Raw genomic sequence first — 19,258 nt, 5'->3', positions numbered from 1 at the left:
AATGACGCGGTACGTCGTTTCCAAGGAGGACATGGCATTATTATGGGATTGCAGAGGTGAAATGGCGCTCGGCGCGTGATTTTGAACAAATCCCTGCTTTTGCGAGTGATCGGGATGTAGTAGCAGACAGCTGGGTTGAGCCGAGGAGGATGCAAAAAGAAGGCTGAGGTCGCGAACATCGATTGTAAAAGACACATTCACCGGTGATCCATGTAAGAAGTCCAGAGTTCCGCCGCCTATCAGTCCAACGAGAGATGAACTACTGGGCACTAGCTGCTAGCTAAAAACAGATAAAAATAATCGCAGCTGCCCAGCCTGTCTGGTTATAGTGAGGCAGTTACCAGAGATGGAGGAATATACTCACTTGGGTAACCTTATTCCGCGCATGGAGCGGAGATATAAAAACGGGGGCCTTTTAAGTTGATGGGCAATTCAGCAAGCTAGCTTGAGCAATCTTGGCATTGAGGCGGTGCCTTATGTGCCTGGCCAGCTCAGTGAAATATGTTTTCTAATTTAATATACCGTTACAGCGAGTACGATTGGTGTGTTTGACATGGAGACCTCAGTATGACTGCATTTTACGCTGACCGATTCATGCCAAGATCCTTACTTTATCTAGTGATATGGCTATGTATCTGGTGACAATTCCAGCACAATTCATGGCTGGTTTCACATGGGTTTTGAACAGCTGAAGCTGTCTACGTTACTCACGACTTGACCTTTGTCTTTGGTTAGTAGTAGAAGCTACTGCAAGATGCACTATAAAGCAATGTAGAACAGATTAGTTGAGCCAAACCTCATTCACAGTAATTTTCCATTACGCTTCCTTGACACTCTTTTTCACTGTAATCTAGAAACGGTTATGGTAATTGGGCCATCGAGGTTGTTCCGTTTTCCTTTTATAATACTTATTTTCTTTATGTAATAAATGCGTCGTGTAGAATTTATTTAAAAATCGGCTAATCCGGGATTGACAACAAATTTGTAACTTGAAACGTTTACGCTTTTTAACAGTGAACGTTGTACTTCAGTTATGCATATTGTTAAAATAATTTCCCCCAAAATTGGACACCGTTGGCTTCGCTAGAAATGTGTCTATAGTAAACTGTAGTTCATAAACAATTTTTACATACTGTTGAACCTATGATGCTTTTTTAGGGTTTGTCTTTTGGCTGAAAATGGCACTTCTGATGACGTAGCTATTGACCAAGCGTTTTGTTTTTTCCACGTTATTATCATATTTTATTTGATCCTTTTGTATTTACCTCGGAAGTGTGACGCTAATTTCTCATCTCAGCAGCACGCATGTTAGTTATACTTAAATATAAAGTATCCTAACGTACAATGCATCGCTTACGTGTTTTTTTTATAACAAAACTTTCCTTTTTTCCTGTGCATTTAGAAGGGGAATAACTCAATGTTTTTTCGCTTCTATGATTTTGCCGTCATGATTGTAGGTAGACTAACTTTTCGCCGTGTTTTACACCTTAAGTACGGGAAAGTTGTTTAAGCATTTAATCGGACTGACAGCTTGTTTTCGCCGTCCGAGCCGCCCCGCCCCGCCGCGCCGCGCCGCCGACTCCGCAAAGGGCGTTCGCGGCCTCCCACCTCCCGCTCTCCGGGTCAAGCTGATGACGGGGTGAAAATGGCGGATCTTTCGAAATCCTATCCCAGCCCGAAATAGAACCGCGGCTCAGCGGGGCTCTCTTCCCCCCCTCTCCGACGCTCCGAATCGATGCCTAGGTCTTTTTGTCCTCTCCCAACCACCCACCAACCCACTTCGTTGGCTTCACGCCGGGCGCGCGGAGCCGAAAGCCCGCGACCGGGGAGATGCGAGCCGCTCCGCCGCAGGCAGCGGGAAGATGAAAAGCGTGCTAGCCGGCTAGCTAGCGGCACCTTCTGCTCTTATTTTTGGCGTTTAGGCAGGACAGATATCATTTCTGGAATTCGGAGGCCTGAGACACTTGGGCAGACGGTGCCAGTATCTGGAGTTTTTATTTAAACGAACTAGCTTAAGTGCTGTGGCGGCGTCCTTTGCGTCGGCCGACCGTCTTATGTGTGCCAACGTCCCGCGGAATCGCCCTCGCCGAGCGCCTGTCCGCGCAGCTCGGCTCCCCTTTGCCGGCTCTCTGTCGGCGGCCGTTGTTTCACTGCCGCCCCGGCGCCGGGCTGGGAGACCGAGGTACGCAGCTGGTTAATTTAAAGCCGAAGACGGAGCCGTCTTTAACCCACACAGATTGGGGATGCTCTGGACTTCCGTGTTGCCCGGTTTGTTGACTTGCCTCTCCGATGAAACACCGGGTTTCTATTTGATAATCTGTCATGTTGTGTCAGAAAATGTCATCGTGTTAAGTAGACTATCATCTTTTTTGAGACGTGTACACTTTGCTGCAAACGACTCAACTTCACCAAAACCGTTTGAACAGTACCTATTGACAGGTGACCTGCAAACATATATTATTACACTGTGCTGGATAATCTCTAATAAGACAGTATTTATGACATTTTTATTTCTTCACTAAGCATCTGCCGCATGCACCCTATATTTTATGGATTTTGACATGGGATTCTTGGTAAATTAACTTAAACTTATAAACTTGGTACACCTGAACAAACGTGCCTTTGTAGCAGGCTAGCCTTTTGGAAATTTTGTTGTGTTCATCCTTTAAGTTGTGCAGGTGGTATACTGATGAGCAATATGACGCTATATTAATGGCTTATTTGGTGTTGCAGTAAGCTGTATAGTTGCTAGCTACAGCCATACTGCACCTCTCAGCTGATTCAAGCAGCTGGCTCTTCTTGGGGCTTTCCTGTGGCTGTATTTTAAGGACTCCCAAGCCATCTTACTGCCAGTGAGGCCACACTTATGGCTCCCTACTGACTGCAGGCATTAGAATCCAGACCACAGGCTGGTCATCATGTAGCTGTCTGACCGTTAGGCTTGGTCACTTTCTGATCTGACCGTTTGGCTTTTCATCCATTTCAGTCATGTCTGCTTGAGAAGAAGAGTTCTATCTGTAAATTTTATAGCAACAGTACTCTTATTTTGCAGGTTGAGATCCTGTGTCTTATCTGATTGCTTTCATTTAACTTAGACCCATTGACTTATTTCTGTGAGTGTTTGTTATCCATAACATGTATTACAAAACTGGATCTTGGTTTTGAAAATTCACAAGGCTTAAACTTTAGGGTGCTTTTCTACTGCATTAGGTACTGAACTTTGGGTACTACAAAATGAGTACGTCTCTTTTTCCCATTGATTTCTGGTCCAATACTAAACCAGTTGGGGTACTCCTGTGGTACTTTGGTTCTGTGGTGTGGGGTTTATAGACATGTTAATTTGTTGATTGGTTATGCGAATAACCTGCCTCTGAGACCAAAAATTCAGCCATCATCTTGGGGGGGGGAAGCATAGTTACAAACTCAGAAAACATTAAATAAAATAAATAAACTGTAGTAATGGATGTGTGGAGAAATGAAGAGACCCAAGTCCTCTACTGCTATAATATACTATAGTCATTTATGTATTAGGTGCAAAACACCCTGTCTTGTGTTGTACTGATGTCATTCTCTGTTGGTGCCAGTTTTGTATAACAAACACAAGATGTACCATTCAATTTGGTACTGTTTTGAAATACCAAAAGTTCAGTGCCTAGTGTAGTGGGAAAGTGCCCTTAAATTGGTTTGCTGAAAAGATGAATAATTTTGGGAGTAGTGTCGTTTGTAGATACTGCAGAACTCTTGTAAATTTCTTAAATAACCTCTGTTTTGGTGTCATGACAACTAAACTAAATGGGATTGAGCACAAGTGTAGTTACCTCTGGGACTGAATGACTGCTTCCTGCTCTCTGCAGTGGCTAAGCCAAAGGCTTCCGAAGATGAACGTGGTGTCACCGGAGCTGAACAGCCTCCTTCCCGATGAGATCATGGACACGGAGGCCATTGTGATGGATGAGCTCCCGGCTGAGAGCACTGTGCTCACCGGCCAGGCGGAGGCGCCGGCGCCCATGGAGACAGAGCTCTCGGAGATGGTGGCCCTGAATGTGGTTGCCATGCCGACACAGAGGACACAGGCCCTGACCACGTCCACGACTGCGGACTCCACCCTGGGCAGCATCAGCACTGGGACCCAGCTTCTGCTGACTTCCTCTGGTGCGGCAGTGCACAGGCCTGCCACACCCTCTGCTGGCAAGTCTGGCAGCCCTGGGGTCAGCAGCGGGCTGCAGAAACTCGGCACACCTTTCGCCATCCCTGCCAACCATCAGATAATTCTGAACAAGGTGTCCGCCGACACCAGGTCTCCTGCTCAGGCGCCCAAGCAGGAGGGACAGAAGCTGGTCGTCACCACCCTGCCCAAGGGGGGGCAGCCCATCATGCTGACACTGTCCCACACAGGGGCCAAGGCCGCTTCTGTGCAGGGCGCTGCCGATGCCAAGGCGCCGCTGCAGCAGTTCCAGGTGGTGACCATTGGTGGCCGTGCCGACCGGAAGCCTGTGATGGGGGTCCAGGCAGTCAGCACGACCAGCCAGCTGCTGGCTCCTTCCCAGCAGTCCGCCCTGCAGGCCCAGCAGCTGAAGACGGTACAGGTGAGCTTCTCTACCTCTATCAGGTCAAGTCAAATTTATTTGTATAGCACATTTTCGTACACACAGGTCATGCAAAATGCTTTCCAGAAAATGAGAATTCAAGTAGGGCAGCAACGATTCATTGAGTAAATCGATTACAAAAAATCCTCAATGCAAATTCTTTGCTTCGAAGCTTTATGTAATCCGCACAACACTGTACTGCTTAGTGATCACTGTGTTTAAAAAGGGGAGCATGGGGTGTATTCAACTAGATCTATTTCAAGGCTTTAGTAATATTATTTTGCAGATTTAGATTAATATGAATAATATTACATAATTATAATATTATAATATAATATAAAAATTATCCACCCCCCTCCCCCAACAGCCTTGGGCCAGTAAAACTCAGACACTGAATTATCCGACTGCCACATGCTCCTTTAAAGGCTCACACACACACACACACTCATTCTCTAACACACTTAAACACACACACTCACATTCACTTACACACACACGAACATGCACACACCATTCCTACCTCATCCAGGAGATACAGTCCTGTCAAATCCTTTTTTTATTCCTCCTATAAATGTACAAGAATACAGAGAGTAAAGGCCATTTTAATTTATGCCTTAGTTTGAGATATATGTATACCTTTTCAGTAATTTTATTTAACATGTATTTTTGCATTTAAGAAAGTGTTTGTTTTAAAGAAAACAAAACAAATATGTACATAAATGCACTAAAAGGGTTTAGTTTAAAACTTCTAACTAGGGTTAAAAGAGCTGTCTTATTTATTAATGGGGCTCAACCTTTATCCGCAATTTTTTATTTATTTATTTATTTATTTTTTTGCCCACATCATACGTGTCTGCTGCATCAAAAATATTCTGCGCCCTCAAGGGTTGTGGACTTTGTAATACTCATTATCTACCGCCCCCCACTTCCCCCAATAATACATTTGTTTTTTGGAATGTTTGCTGTTTAATACACTTATTGTATCCAATCCAATTGTCTCTGCTTGCTTTTTAAGCTGTGTTCTTGTCAAATAAAATTATTTTTCTTTGATAAAGGTAACATTTGGTATCCCACAACTATTTCTCAAAATAGTTGCCAAAAAGTACGGTACTTCACGGTGTTGGTTTTCCACTGGCATAAAAACTGGTACCAGCGTCGAATGACATAACGGCGTGAGGCGGGGTATTTTGTACTGAATTAGAAAAATGCTTATAGTACAGGACTGGACGTCGTAGTATATTTATACCAACATCGTATGTTAGCACATCCAATTCTTACATCGCTAGTCAGCTATATTAAAATAAAGCTTTTTCTTACTTTAAATTCTGGCTGGGCGTTATATTTTTTACTCTTACTCTGTCAGGAAAAAAACTTGGCAAGCTTTACAATTTGAATTATTACTTTTTATAAATTCTTATTTTTAAAAAACAGTTTAAAGTTTTTTCTCCACTGCTTTTCCATGAGCACTGCATGTGCTCTCCAAAACAATCATAATTATTTTCATCCTTGCCTTTTAAATTACTTGAAGACGTCTGAGAGAAATTTATGAACTCGTATTTTTGTTTAATAAATACCCCAATAGAATCACATCACTATATTTATAACAATCACATCGCTAGGAAAGCACGCTATATGCGCTCTGTGTTTTTATATGTTCTTGTGAACAAATGTTTTATTTTTTTTTTATACTTTATCATCATTTTCTGATTTTGAAACTTTTCAAGGTGGTGTTTGTATTGTGTTTCATGTCCAATTGACCAAAAAAAGTGTTTCAAGTCCCACCTCAAAGTACTGAAGTACCAAAGAAGTACCCCAGCTGGTTTGGTACTTTCGGTACTGGTACTTTTGGTAACTGGTAGTTGATCGGAAGTCAATGGAAGAGCAAAAGTACCGCCCTTATATTCAGTTCAATATGATAAAAGTAGTAATATTTGGGGCATTTTTTATGCTCATTGGAAGGAGGTTCCAACATCTTGCAGCTTAATGATTAAATGCCATTTCACCCTGCTTTGTTTCTACCTCTGGGAACATTCTTCAGTCCATCCCAACCCTGATACGTTCTGTTATCTGTGGTTGTCAAGAGACGGTTGTACTTAAAATACAGAACTTTACAAGTCCTGATTGTTGAATAAGAATCGGATTTATCAAATGTCTTGAAGTCCCCTGAAGGTTGGGTGGGAAGGTGGGAATTTTCATGCTATCAGTTTTGAATGGAGGGGACTCTTGTTTTTGATGTGGTTTTAAAATGATTTGCCATTAGCAGATTTTCAGAAATTTGGTCTTTGGTGAAATTCAGATTTGGGGTCCGTCTTGAACCCGGGCAGTCGTTGCACCCAAATAAATCATGACATTTTTCATGTATCTATAATTTCTGAACACCTCGCCTGCAGTTTATGAATTGTTGTGCACCATGGTGTCTGTAAGCTTCATGACATCAGACTTGCTTTGACTTTACAGATTGCTAAAAAGACTCAAGCGTCGCCTTCAGGACAGATGATAACAAAGTTCATAATCACCAAACCACTCAACAGTAAAGGTCTATCGGGTCAGACATCCGTGTCGCCAGTAATCCCAGGTAATGTTTGCAAAGTCACTCAGTTGCATTATTGTTAGTTTCCTTCTGCAAGACAAATTATACATGCACTGCATGCATTTTCAAGGGCTTTTCTAATGCTGCATAATCCATTATGCTGATGTCCCTGTAGCTTAACAAGAAGAGTATTGCATTAACAACTCAAAGGTCATGGGTTCAATTCCCTGGGAGCACACATACATTGTAACCCTTTCATCTACTGAAAGTTGCTTTGGATAAAAGTCAAACAAATTAATAAAATGTAAATTAATGGTAGACAACAAACTATTATTCATGTATAATGTAAGTTGTAATATTTGATCGCATTCCATATTTTAAAAGCTTATATAATTTAAAATATAATCCTTGTATATTTTTTCCCATATTGTAAAATAGTTTAAATTGATCATTCTGGGGAAGTTGAGATGACTTTGGTGCACCTCTCCCCTTGGACACTCTAATCAGTCTGCTGGTGTTAGTTATTGTGAGATGTATTCATTATATGCATGGCAATGCGTTACTGTCCAAGATTAAGTACCTGTCTTTGTTGATGGTTTGATAGATATATAGATAGATATATAGATATAGATATAATATATATATTGTATGTTTTATATATATATATATATATATATATATATATCCTCAGCTGCCGTTTAACTTCTCCATTAAATGAGCCAGGTGGCTTTAAAGTGTCAAACATCAGATGGCAGCAAGCAGCCAATAGACGCTTTCACACCGCAGGAACCTTTTTCACAATCCAGAACCAAGAACTTCTGCCATATTCACACCCCAGGAACTCGGCCCAATTATAGTTCCTCGGAGGCAGTTCCAGAATCCTTTTTTAGTCCCTACTCCAGACTAGGTACTTTTCCTTAAAACACGAACTGCTGGGGAGGCACTTACAGTGATAGCTTGCTGATTGGTCGACCACAAGCACTGCCACTAATTTGGAAGTTACATGGAAGTGTGGGGAAAAGAGATATAATTAGTGGAAAGTACTTCTTTTAAATAGGTGGCTGGAAATTATTTTAAATGATTGGTGACAGTTCATCACACTCACAGCAGCATGGTAATAGTAGTGAATTACCCAGATAAATAGCTTTAAACCTGCCTAAGGCTTTTGCACAGTGCTGTATATACCCATTCCTGTGTTTCATCCCACAGGACGGGTGCTTCCCCAGAACCCCCCTGGAACCCCACCCCAGACCATTGCCAGCTCCGAGACGGCCACCCTGCAGTCCATGCCCAGCAGCAAGATCGCCATCTCTCCCCTCAAGTCCCCCAGTAAGGTGGGTTATGCCCCACCTCTCTGGCTTTCACGGCTCCCTCTGAATGGGTTGGCGCTCTCAGACCAGCGACTTTGATCTGCTTGGGAAACGATATTATTTAGGGGCAGAATCCTATGAACATAAGATGAAATGAGGTTCTGCATCTGGTGGGATCACTTTTCTGTTTTACTTACCAGTGTATTTAACAATCGTCCCTTGGGTACCCTGGTGTATTTTTTTTTATCTACATTGGTATGTTAAACATGGGGTAATTGGAGCTGAAAACACAACTACTAAAATAAAGCAGATGATCCTATTGGATGATCAGTCGTTTTCCGTAGTAGGGGGCAAGGGATTTAGTCTCATTTACCACTTAGAACCTCACTACAGTCTCCCAAGTCAGTGTTACTTCGTTGATGTCTCACTGCCTGCATTATATGATGTTATTTCTACACACATTCAGTTGTCCTTTTAACTCCCTTAGGCAAAGATACAATTTTACTGACTCTTTTTCATCAAGCTAGAGGATTATTAGTTGTTTTTTTTTCTTTCTTTCAAAAGCTAATCTTAAAGGGGCAGTACACCTCAAAACTGGAAAAAAATATACAATCAAATCACTGCATAATGAAATTGCCGGGGGGCTCGTGCTTATATCTTCTGCGCAATGATACGATGTGTGTGGAGTTCATACATTGACTTGCTCACTACAAAGTCTGTGAATTATCTTGAGTAACTGGATCATGATTTGAGGTAAGAGACATTGCTGTTGAATTTTTGAAATGTGCTTTTCTGGAACTTTAATCAACACAGAAAGAATGCCATTCGCTCCCATTATATTAGAGAGAAGCCCATAATTTCTACGGCCGATGCCTCCAAAACTAAGCAACTGCCGGCAGAACAGCCTAGGTCAGCGGTGGCCAATCTTATCTGCAAAGGGCCTGTGTGTATGCGGGTTTTGGGGAGAACCTATAGGTCAGCTCTTCAAACCCAGGTGTGAGGTCTCTTCAGCCAATCAATCCTCTAATTAGGGAGTTGCAGCGAAAACCTGCATACACACCGGCCCTTTGCGGATAAGACTGCCCACCCCTGACCTAGGTGGATAGCTCCAATCCCCTCTAAAACGTATCTTTTTCACTTTCCATTGAACTGCCATTTTAAGCATCTTATTTGGAATGTGTTAACTGTTTGCAATGTTTTATAGTTATTTATGAAGTTTTTACCTTTCGAGTTATTCAGTATGTTTTAATATCCATATACTCTTGCCGTGAACACAGCCATAGTTGCTGGCATGGCAATAAAAATCAACATAATATGTTACACACATTCATGAGATCTTAAGAAGTGACATCACCAGCATCAGTGTCGCTACAGATGGAGCTCAGAGGTTAGTCAGTTATTGGCTAAAATCACCACATTGGCACAACACTAGTTTGTGAACCTGGAGCAGTTAAAATTGGTCTGCATATGAATTTAAAATGCCTTACCTTATGCATGTCCTTTAAATGCCGTTAGAATGTATTTTTCTGAACAACTATTGCGAAAGCAGGAATGTAGAATCCCTTAAATCTAGTGAAAACTTCTGCCCCCCCATATTTCCATCTGCATCTGCCCACAGCTGACTGTGGTCTCGGTGGCCTCCCAGGCCCCCAGCTCCCCCCAGAAGTCAGTGACCCTGCCCATCAATGTGGCCCTGGGCCAGCAGATCCTGGCGGTCCAACAGCAGCCTGCAGCCTCCTCCCCAGCCAAGGTGGTCTCCAGCAGCTCCACACCACAGGTGAATGGGTTAGACAACCCTGACTGCTGCTGCCTCTGGTGGAGGTGTGGTGTTACTGCTGGATGGATATATTGTGTATGAAGGTGATAGGACCCCTGTTTTGGTTTTCTGTTGCTTTCTTTCAGCCTTTATCCTGTCAAGCTGTTGGCAAATGGTTTAGTGTCACAGCTTTGTTTTTGAGATTAATAATCCAATTAGAAAACTTCAGCTGGGGCAAAGTACTCCAGCCAGGTAGTGCTGTTCTAAAACCCCCTTTATCTCTGCCCCACCCAGACTATTAAGCCAGTGCAGACGGTGGCAGTCGGAGGGGTGGGCACGCCTCAGTACAAGACCATCATCCCGCTGGCCACACCCCCCAACGTGCAACCAATCCAGGTGCCTGGCAGCCGTTTCCACTACGTCCGTCTGGTGACCGCGACAACCTCCAGTGGCACTGGGCAGACAGGAAGCCCCAACACAAACTCCCCCGCCATCCAGACAGGTCAGATCGGCCTTCTATAAAGCCCTTGAGCACCGTGTCCGGCTGTGAGAGTATGAATCCTGGTTCTCCTTGTCCACCAAGCAGAGGTAGCTGAATGATGTTTAGACACATGAAGGTCCTGACAGGCTAATGCTCACATTCATGATGTGATTTTATTTTTTTAATTTTTATGAAGTAGTAAAAATATTGCCTTGTGTTGGAACTAAACCATTGGTCTCTTTGATCAGCCTTGGTTCTGTTGTGATTATGGTTACTCTATAGCATAGCGGTATTTAGGGCTAATGTGGTTATTAGCTCTAATTTGTTCAAAATGAAATTTAAAATTTTCAATGAAATTTCAGTCATTGTGGCAGTACTGTGTGATGTCATTTTTTATAGTTTATGGCATGGGTACATTATCCAGCAAATCTATGCCACCAGGCCACGTGTGACACCTAAAATGCTCCTTCGCCCTAATCCATATCTTTCAGATATGGTTAATATCATTATTAGTTGTTAATATGGTTCTGATATGATTCCAAAAGTATTGAAATGTGATACCATTTTCAATACTGAACACGGTATATAATGTAACCCAATGACACATTTATTTCCATTGCAAATTTGTTTGCAGTAAAAATTTGACATTTTGTAAATTCACGTCAATATCTAAAACAAAAAAAAAACTTTGCATTGTATTGTCAAAGTAAAATATTATACACAGCTGGGAGTGATCAATACAGTAATAATCATTGTAATCGCACTGTAATCTCATTCAGAAATATTGACAAGCAGTAAGTTAACACTATAACAATTAGCTGTTATTATTTTTACAATGCGTAATAGAACAGATATACATTATTTTTACATGCCTTCATCCTATGTCTCAACGTACAAACACTTCTAACAATTGCACAGCTTCAAAGGTTTATATTAGGGATGAGCCAATCCATATTTTTTCAGTTCCGATCCGATTCCGATACACAACTGCCGATACCAATACAGATTCCGATACAAGAGTTCTTTTTACTTTTATTTATAATTTTTTTTAAAGCTAGTAAATACAGATGGAAAAAATGTATGACAAAAATATTTAATTAGGCTACTACAAACATGTAACGTACTGTTCCACCTCGTTTGTATGTCTTGTTTTAAGCTTTTTTTGAGGCATTTGCAGTTCAATATGAATATATTCAAAGCAAGTATACACAAGTGGCGAATGCTTAAAATTTGAACACAATTTTTCTACCATTGGCGTCAGCTCAGTTACACTTTGTTGCGATGGCAGCCCCTCTTGTATCACAAGCTGCAGTGAGTTCGCAAAACAGTCCAAGTTAGCGACTCCCAAATCATCCATTGCTTTTTTTTCTCTCACAGTTGCATGCGCTTTAAGTGGGATTGTCCATTAAACGCTATTCCACCTCTCAAAACTTTATTTAACAAAGATTGCAAATCACTGTGCTACTGGTTTCTGTTAAAAGTGTAAAATACTCCCAGATCGTCACGTCTTGTCTTACGCTCCTCGTACTGCGAAGGGTATGCGCATGACATCACAGCAGGCGGAAGTTACTGTACTCACACCCACTGACCCACTGAGTAGCAAAAAAGACTGAGGGGCAGCGTTAGCGTTCAATTTGAATGCTGCAAAAAACACGTAAAATGGGAAAGAGCTGTCGTGCGATTGATTGTAGAAATAGCTCCTATTTCGTGTTAAATCTATCCAAATTGCCAAAAACTAAATAAGTAAGTATAGGACGTGGATCGGTCAAGCATGGCTGATACCCGATCTGTCAAATAGGTCTGGATTGGCGCATCTCTAGTTTATATCCGTGTGATCAACAGAACTTCACAAGATCGTATGGAGCTAAACACAACCCACAGGGAAAAATAACTTCACACCATTGGTTAAACATTTCAGCGTTAAGACAATTGCAAAAATCTTTTAACCTGAAGAAAAAAAATCTTCCCTTCATCTCTCCTTTAACCACAACCAGCTCTTAGATTAATTCAGAAATTATACCTATCTTTCAAAGCTCTTTGTATTGTGTAGCCTGTCAGTTCTTTAAATGTCTAGCTAAATTTGTGGTGTTTGCCCCCATTGTTAGTATTGTGTGTGTCACAACTTGCAATCAGGCTTGCATATGTCCAGTGGTTTACTGTCATCATTTGGCACAAAGCCAAGTATTTCTAATTGCCACTCTGACTGCACTTTTTATTGATTTAAATGCAGTGGTGACTGCAGTGGCACTGCACTTAAAGTATCAGATGTGGATCGGTCACATATTGCCGATACCCGATCCGTCTGATAGGTAAGGATTGGTGCCAATACCTATCCAAATATTGGATCAGTGCACCTCTAGTTATTAGCTATCAACTGTTGTATCTTAAAAGGGAAATTAAATATTTTTGCCTTTTCCTGCAATAATCTGACAGAGCCAAGGCATTATTTCAGAGGAATGTCCCACTGCAGGCCATTAACTGTGGGCTGGTTGTCATTTTCAGCCAAGCCGGTGGTGGTGAACACAGCGGCGGTGAGGATGTCCGTGCCCCTCGTGCCGGCCCAGCCCATGAAGCAGGTAGGCCTCGCTTTTGCCCATGCCGGGCGGCCCTGCCCCCTGAAAATGACCACTGCCTTCCACTCCCCCCTTCCCCCCAGGTGGTCCCCAAGCCCCTGAGCAGCAGCTCCACCCCACAGGTGGTGACCAGCAGCCAGAGCCAGCAGCGTCTCATCATGCCCGCCACAGCCTTACCTCAGATCCAGCCCAACCTCACCAACCTGCCCCCAGGCACAGTGCTGGCACCCGCCCCAGGCGGGGCCAATGTGGGCTACACAGTGTTGCCCGCGCAGTATGTCACACAGGTTTGTGTTGGCCGAGTGCCGTGCTCTTTCCAGGTCAGGGCAGGGGAGCTGGGTAACATACCTGGGCGATCACTGAGCTTCATCCTTGCCGATCACTGAGCTCCACTTTAGTGTCCACATACCCTCTCTTCAGCAGGGGGCAAGGTTTTAGTCTCACATTACAGATTCATGCCATGCTCCTCTTTAGCGTCAGTCTTTGTCTTTATTGCAATATCTGTCACCAAAATTGCGATTAGACATCTTCCCCAAATCGTTCAGCCTTGCTGTTGGTTATAGTAAATTACCCAGTATCTCAGTTGATGGTTGACTTATAAAGGATTGATAGTCTGCACCTGTTTGTTATGGGAGGTTGTGTTCAGCTTGTTCTTGGTTTTAGGTATTTTAAGTGCATTTTTTTATTATTAAACCAAGAACTTCTGAGCTGTTGATTAGGGGTCACTAACTTCTTCACTGCAGAACTAGGCTTAATGACAGCTTGCATGAGCTGATTATTCCTCAACCATGAAACTCTTCTTATGGTTCAATGCCCGCCCCAACCCCAGCTCCAGCAGTCCCCGTTCGTCACCTTGGCCAGCAGCACCAGCTTCTCCACGCCCACCAGCGTCCAGACTCAGGCCAGGCTGTCCCTTAATGGGTGAGTCGGGCTGATGGCAAAGGGGGATGGATGCGGCCAATCAGAGGAGCCCAGGTCCACCTTAAGGGATGTGTTCACATTTTTTAGCTCTGCTGCTGTTGGGGGGTTTCTTCTTCCAAAATCCTGTCATACATGTCATATGTAACTTGCGTGTATTTATATATATTTTATTTTATTTTGTTTTTTCCCCTAGTAGTTTATCGACATCTGATTCTGCTTCAAGGCCACGAAAACCATGCAACTGCACAAAGTCACAGTGTCTAAAACTGTAAGTTTAGTTTTATACATTTTTGAAGCTTATAAATGTGATGTTTTCATCTTTACTCTACATGCATTTGGCATATTTTGCTATTCAGTTATATTGAACTGCAGATAAAGCTTTTAATTTGTAAATATGAAACTGGGAATTTGGGCTGTGCAATGGCCCAGTCTCTTTAATGGGGGGAGCTTCGCCTCCTCAGCACCCCCTGATGAGCCCTGTCTTCCAGTTACTGCGACTGCTTTGCCAATGGAGAGTTCTGCAATAACTGCAACTGCACTAACTGCTTCAACAACCTGGAGCATGAGACGGAGCGCCTCAAAGCCATCAAGGTATCCCTCTGCAGTCGGGAGCTCCAACGGCTGGCTTCCCGACCTGTTTCTGCAGCCTTGGACTTCCCAATGTTTGCTCATAACATCTTAATTGTAATCGATGTATGCACCCATAGTTCCCTGCTAATGTATGGCAGAATATACTAGTGTTAATATAGCCTGGATGCTTCCTGAAAATCTCTAATAGTAAATGAGAACCTGCATGATTTTATTATATCTATGTGTGGACAGGCCTGTCTGGACCGAAACCCAGAGGCCTTCAAGCCCAAGATTGGCAAAGGAAAGGAGGGTGAATCAGACCGGAGGCACAGCAAGGGCTGCAACTGCAAGCGGTCAGGATGCCTGAAGAACTACTGCGAGTGTTACGAGGTGAGTGCATTCCTGCGGCTATATCGTTGCAGGACGACCATTGTAATGCGAGTGTTTAAAGGTGAGCATGTTCCCGCGGCTGCATCATTGCGGGACAGGCTTTTGATGCGAGTGTTACGAGCTGAGTGTGTTCCCGTGGCTGTATCGTCTCAAGACAGGCGTCTGATGTAACCTATTCGCAAGACCCTCAACCTGCCGTTTGAAGCATCCCGGCGATCAATTTGATGAAACTTTCTTTGGTCTCTGTCTCAGGCAAAGATCATGTGTTCGTCGATCTGCAAGTGTGTGGGCTGCAAGAACTTTGAGGAGAGCCTGGAGAGGAAGTCACTCATGCATCTGGCAGATGCTGCGGAGGTCCGCGTCCAGCAGCAGACTGCCGCCAAGACCAAGCTCTCCTTCCAGATCTCAGACTTGCTGACCAGGACTACGCCGGCTGTCACTAGCGGCGGGGGAAAGTGAGTCTGTGCTGTGGCTCTGCTGTGTTGGAGGTGATGTTTTGAATTTTATCACCTGAATGACTCGTTCCCCGCAGGCTCCCCTACACGTTCGTCACCAAGGAGGTGGCAGAGGCGACCTGCGACTGCTTGATCGAGCAGGCAGAACAGGCTGAGCTGACCAACCAGCCCCAGGCTGTGGCTGAGAGGATGATCCTGGAGGAGTTTGGCCGCTGCCTGATGAGAATCATCAACTCCGCCGGCAAGGCCAAGGCAGACTGTTCCATTAACTGCTAGGCCCCAAAGTCCAGCATGTCCAGAGCAGGGGCCTGGGGCCTTCAGGACTGGGCTGAGTTCACCTCACTGATCCTTAGGCTGGCATTTAGCTGTCAGAAATGTAGCAGAGAAGGCCTGTCTGGAGCCCCAACTTCACCAGCTGGCTCCAGTCACAATGATGTCAATGTCTGAGACACATGCTGGGGCAGCAGACTAGATGGGGGGGGAAGGACAGAGACCCTGGCTAAGCTAACTACTATGCCCAACTCAACTCCCTTTGGAGCATAAGCCTGGAGGGACTCTCACCAAACTCCAAGGGAATGTAAGACTGCAGAGGTCGCCGCATAGTCACGTGACCTGGATCTATTTGCTTTTGGGGTGTTTTAGAGTGACCGTGTAAATTTCCGAAGTAGGTATTTTAATGAATTTTTTTTTCTTTTTTCTTGCCCCCTCTGGTTCTCCAACCCCCCTGCCCCCCCCCTCCATCATAGTGGACCTGTTTCTCCCAGTTCCTTCCTTCCTTGTTTTACAGGCGTTTCATCCTTACTAATGGATGCCTGTGGGAACCGGTGGTAGACGTATGGCTCAAAGCTCACTTCATTTTAATCATGCTTTTTTTTTGTGCACAGTAGCCATTGCTGTTGCTTTAATTGGTGAGTGCGTTTTAAAGATTTTCTGGGAGAGAGTTAAACGCAGGAATCATGAGTGCATCAGATGAACAGCTGCAGTTTATTAGAGAAGCTAAGTTTCAATTTTTTGACTTGAAATCCATGGTCTTTATCAGCTTAATACACAAGCTGTACTTCTGCATTCAACCAAATAGCTGAAACAGCATAATTGCAGTTATATCAATGCATTGCCATAAGGCCACTGGCTCATTTCTACAGCCATTCTCAGCTTCTGTCCTTTGCAGCAGAGTTGCACCCGTACAGTTTAAACATGGCACTGGTATATTCCCTTTCCCATTTATTTTAAGATGCTTGAATATTACTATTCAGTGTCATCTGCTTGGATGGTCAGTAAAATCTGTACATTATTGATGTACAGCCAGTCAAGCTGTCTGTAAAGGGAGAAATTTTCCTACTTTAATTGTGTTCTAAAAAGGCAGTTGAGTGGATTATCGTGACAGCGATTGGATTATTAAATGAATGTGATATTCGAGAGCTTTTGCTGTTTCGCGTAATTTGTGGGTTTCATTTGTGGGATCCCCCCCCCCTCTTTTTTAATTTATTTATTTAACTTTTCCCCCACTAGATTGACAAACTGCTTTAATCTTTAACCCTTGATTTGGAAATAAATTAAAATTTTCAGGTGAGGTATAACTTCGTAATGAGGTCGGCGGATCGTTCATTTAGCAGGTGGTGTGGCGCTGATGGAGTTTGATACCTGTCCCTACTGAACCATGTTCTCCTGCATCCTGCTAAAAAATGGATTCTGTCCCTGAAGTGCCCCCCTTGGTTTACTTGACTTGAAAGCGCAGTTTTTTTCCTATAAAGCGACACATGAAAGGGCTTTATCAAACTGAAACTGTGTTGTGAAGACTTTTCAGAGTCGATAATTGCAGAGTGCCTTCTCTATGTGGAATGGTGGGGAGTTTATCGATTTCAACTGATTCATGCGGATGATGAAGATATGCAGATGGTTTTAAGAAAATTTAATGAAGTTGAGTCCCGATATAACTTTGCCTGGTATTTTTATTTATTCTGTGCTTAATTTGGATGCATTTAGGTGTTTTAAAGGCATTGTAAACCCGGGTTACTGAAGGGATTCATTTTTAATTTCTTTTTTTTTCTGTATTGTTAAAATAACTACAAGAATGGGATTAATGATGGTTTGTTCCCCATGATACACATGCCTTAAGTTTCTCTTCTACTCAGGGCCTCTAGGAATATGGTCCCCACCCTATTTAACATGTCGCGTGTCTAAGGTACCTAAGGAGTTTGCTGTAATGTTGATAGAGCAGCTGGGGGTAGGCTTACTGTTTCAAATTAACAAAAAAAAAACAGCTTTTTAGTTTTGACACCTTTTTTTCTTTTTAAAAAAAAAATATATACTTCTGTTTTGAGTTGTATGAAGATATGGCCACAAAGACCTTATTCCATATACATTATATTGCATTTTAATTTAATTTTAGTGTGGGTATTATCACTTCTCTGTAGCTTTGAAATGGTACAACCCCATTGTGAATTTAACATACAGGTTTCCTAATATTCCTAACATGGTAAACCAATCATATCGCATTTCATCTTCATTCAAATGAAGAAAAAAGCCTGCTCGGAGGTGTTTACATGTGTCGCCCTACCAAAACGGCCAGGTGTACATCATCTTGGGAGCAGCGCAGACAGAGACGGCAGTGTTGGGTCCGCCGCCTCCTCCCATACTTCACCTGCATGTCTTTGTGATGATGTACAAAAATGGCCGTCGCTGATGTGTTCATGCCTACAAGCACTTCAAAGCAGCTAGCTTTTTCTGAGACCTCCTGAAGTACCCAAGCACAAACAACCCAAACTTGGCCCATATGAGTTGTTTTTGGGTCTTTTTTCCCCCTTATTTCCCAGTTTGTCTACTTCACACTGCAGGAATCCTTTTGCTAGGAAAAAAGGAACAAACCAGGTCTACATCATTCATTGACTGACCATTCACCACTAATCGGTATTCTGCTGGCCTTTTTAAAGACTCCCCATAGTTAATTTTTATTGGGGGAGAAACCCTGCCTAACTTCAGGTGACTCAACCATGTGATCTGTATATAAATGTAATTTGGTAAAAGGAAAAGTCTCTTTGTACTTTATCAGTTGCAATACTTGCTTTTTTCACAACATAAATCTGTACTAATATGTAAATGTTTTATTCTTTCCTGCGCCTCTGCCATGTGTATTGAAAGTCTTGTAAGAATTCTGTAGTATTTGGATTTGTGGATTGTATATGTTGATGTGACCATTGCTTGTATTGCGTTGAAAATGAAACCAATGTTCTATTTACTTTTCCCAGTTTTTCCCCAGTGTACTTGTAAACTTTTGTTCTGTCTAGAGAATTATTTAATTTATCAACCTCATGTTTATCCCTATGGCAATATAACACCTAGTATCTGAGAATTAAATAATTTTTAATTATTTGCAAACCTAAAGATTTATATTCAGTAAAACGTGCATAAAATGTTCTGTGACCATGTATAGTACACAAACTGAAGCAAATAAATTTATACAGTTCTGTAAATGTTTTTTTTTTTTTTTTATTAAATTTTAGAGAACCTTATGTGTAGTCAGAATGGTATATTAGAATATCCAACAAAGGAATGAAGTTTAATACTTTTTTTGGAATACCAAAAAATAATGGGACTCTGGCTAACGGGAGTTTGGTGGGTAAATATTCTAGGCCAAGGAAAATGGGTTAGAAATGATCATGTTTCAAGAAAGCTAAGTAAATAACTTT

The 19,258-nt window shown here is 42.7% G+C and overlaps 1 protein-coding gene across 5 annotated transcripts; it reads left to right on the top strand.

The window, feature by feature from the left end:
• The first annotated feature begins 19 nt into the window (after positions 1-19).
• Positions 20-19,042, top strand: lin54 (lin-54 DREAM MuvB core complex component). 5 transcript variants are annotated; one of them, XM_023795932.2, is made up of 14 exons: positions 20-212; positions 3,855-4,586; positions 7,044-7,161; positions 8,326-8,450; positions 10,045-10,203; positions 10,477-10,684; positions 13,166-13,239; positions 13,320-13,523; positions 14,066-14,157; positions 14,354-14,425; positions 14,646-14,748; positions 14,980-15,117; positions 15,370-15,572; positions 15,650-19,042. In XM_023795932.2, the coding sequence occupies exons 2-14, from the start codon at positions 3,879-3,881 to the stop codon at positions 15,846-15,848; spliced, it is 2,403 nt and encodes an 800-aa protein (XP_023651700.2). In that variant the 5' UTR covers positions 20-212; positions 3,855-3,878; the 3' UTR covers positions 15,849-19,042. The 5 variants fall into 5 exon arrangements, with proteins under 5 accessions (XP_023651700.2, XP_023651660.2, XP_023651681.2 ...); XM_023795892.2 differs by having other exon boundaries at positions 14,351-14,425; XM_023795913.2 differs by lacking the exon at positions 20-212 and adding an exon at positions 1,299-2,182 and having other exon boundaries at positions 14,351-14,425.
• The last annotated feature ends 216 nt before the right edge of the window (positions 19,043-19,258 follow it).

Source organism: Paramormyrops kingsleyae, chromosome 7 (genome assembly GCF_048594095.1).
Source record: "Paramormyrops kingsleyae isolate MSU_618 chromosome 7, PKINGS_0.4, whole genome shotgun sequence".
In the NCBI taxonomy this organism is placed as follows: domain Eukaryota; kingdom Metazoa; phylum Chordata; class Actinopteri; order Osteoglossiformes; family Mormyridae; genus Paramormyrops; species Paramormyrops kingsleyae.
Note: the sequence above shows the minus strand (reverse complement) of the source record. Positions and strands in the feature narration are given on the sequence as shown.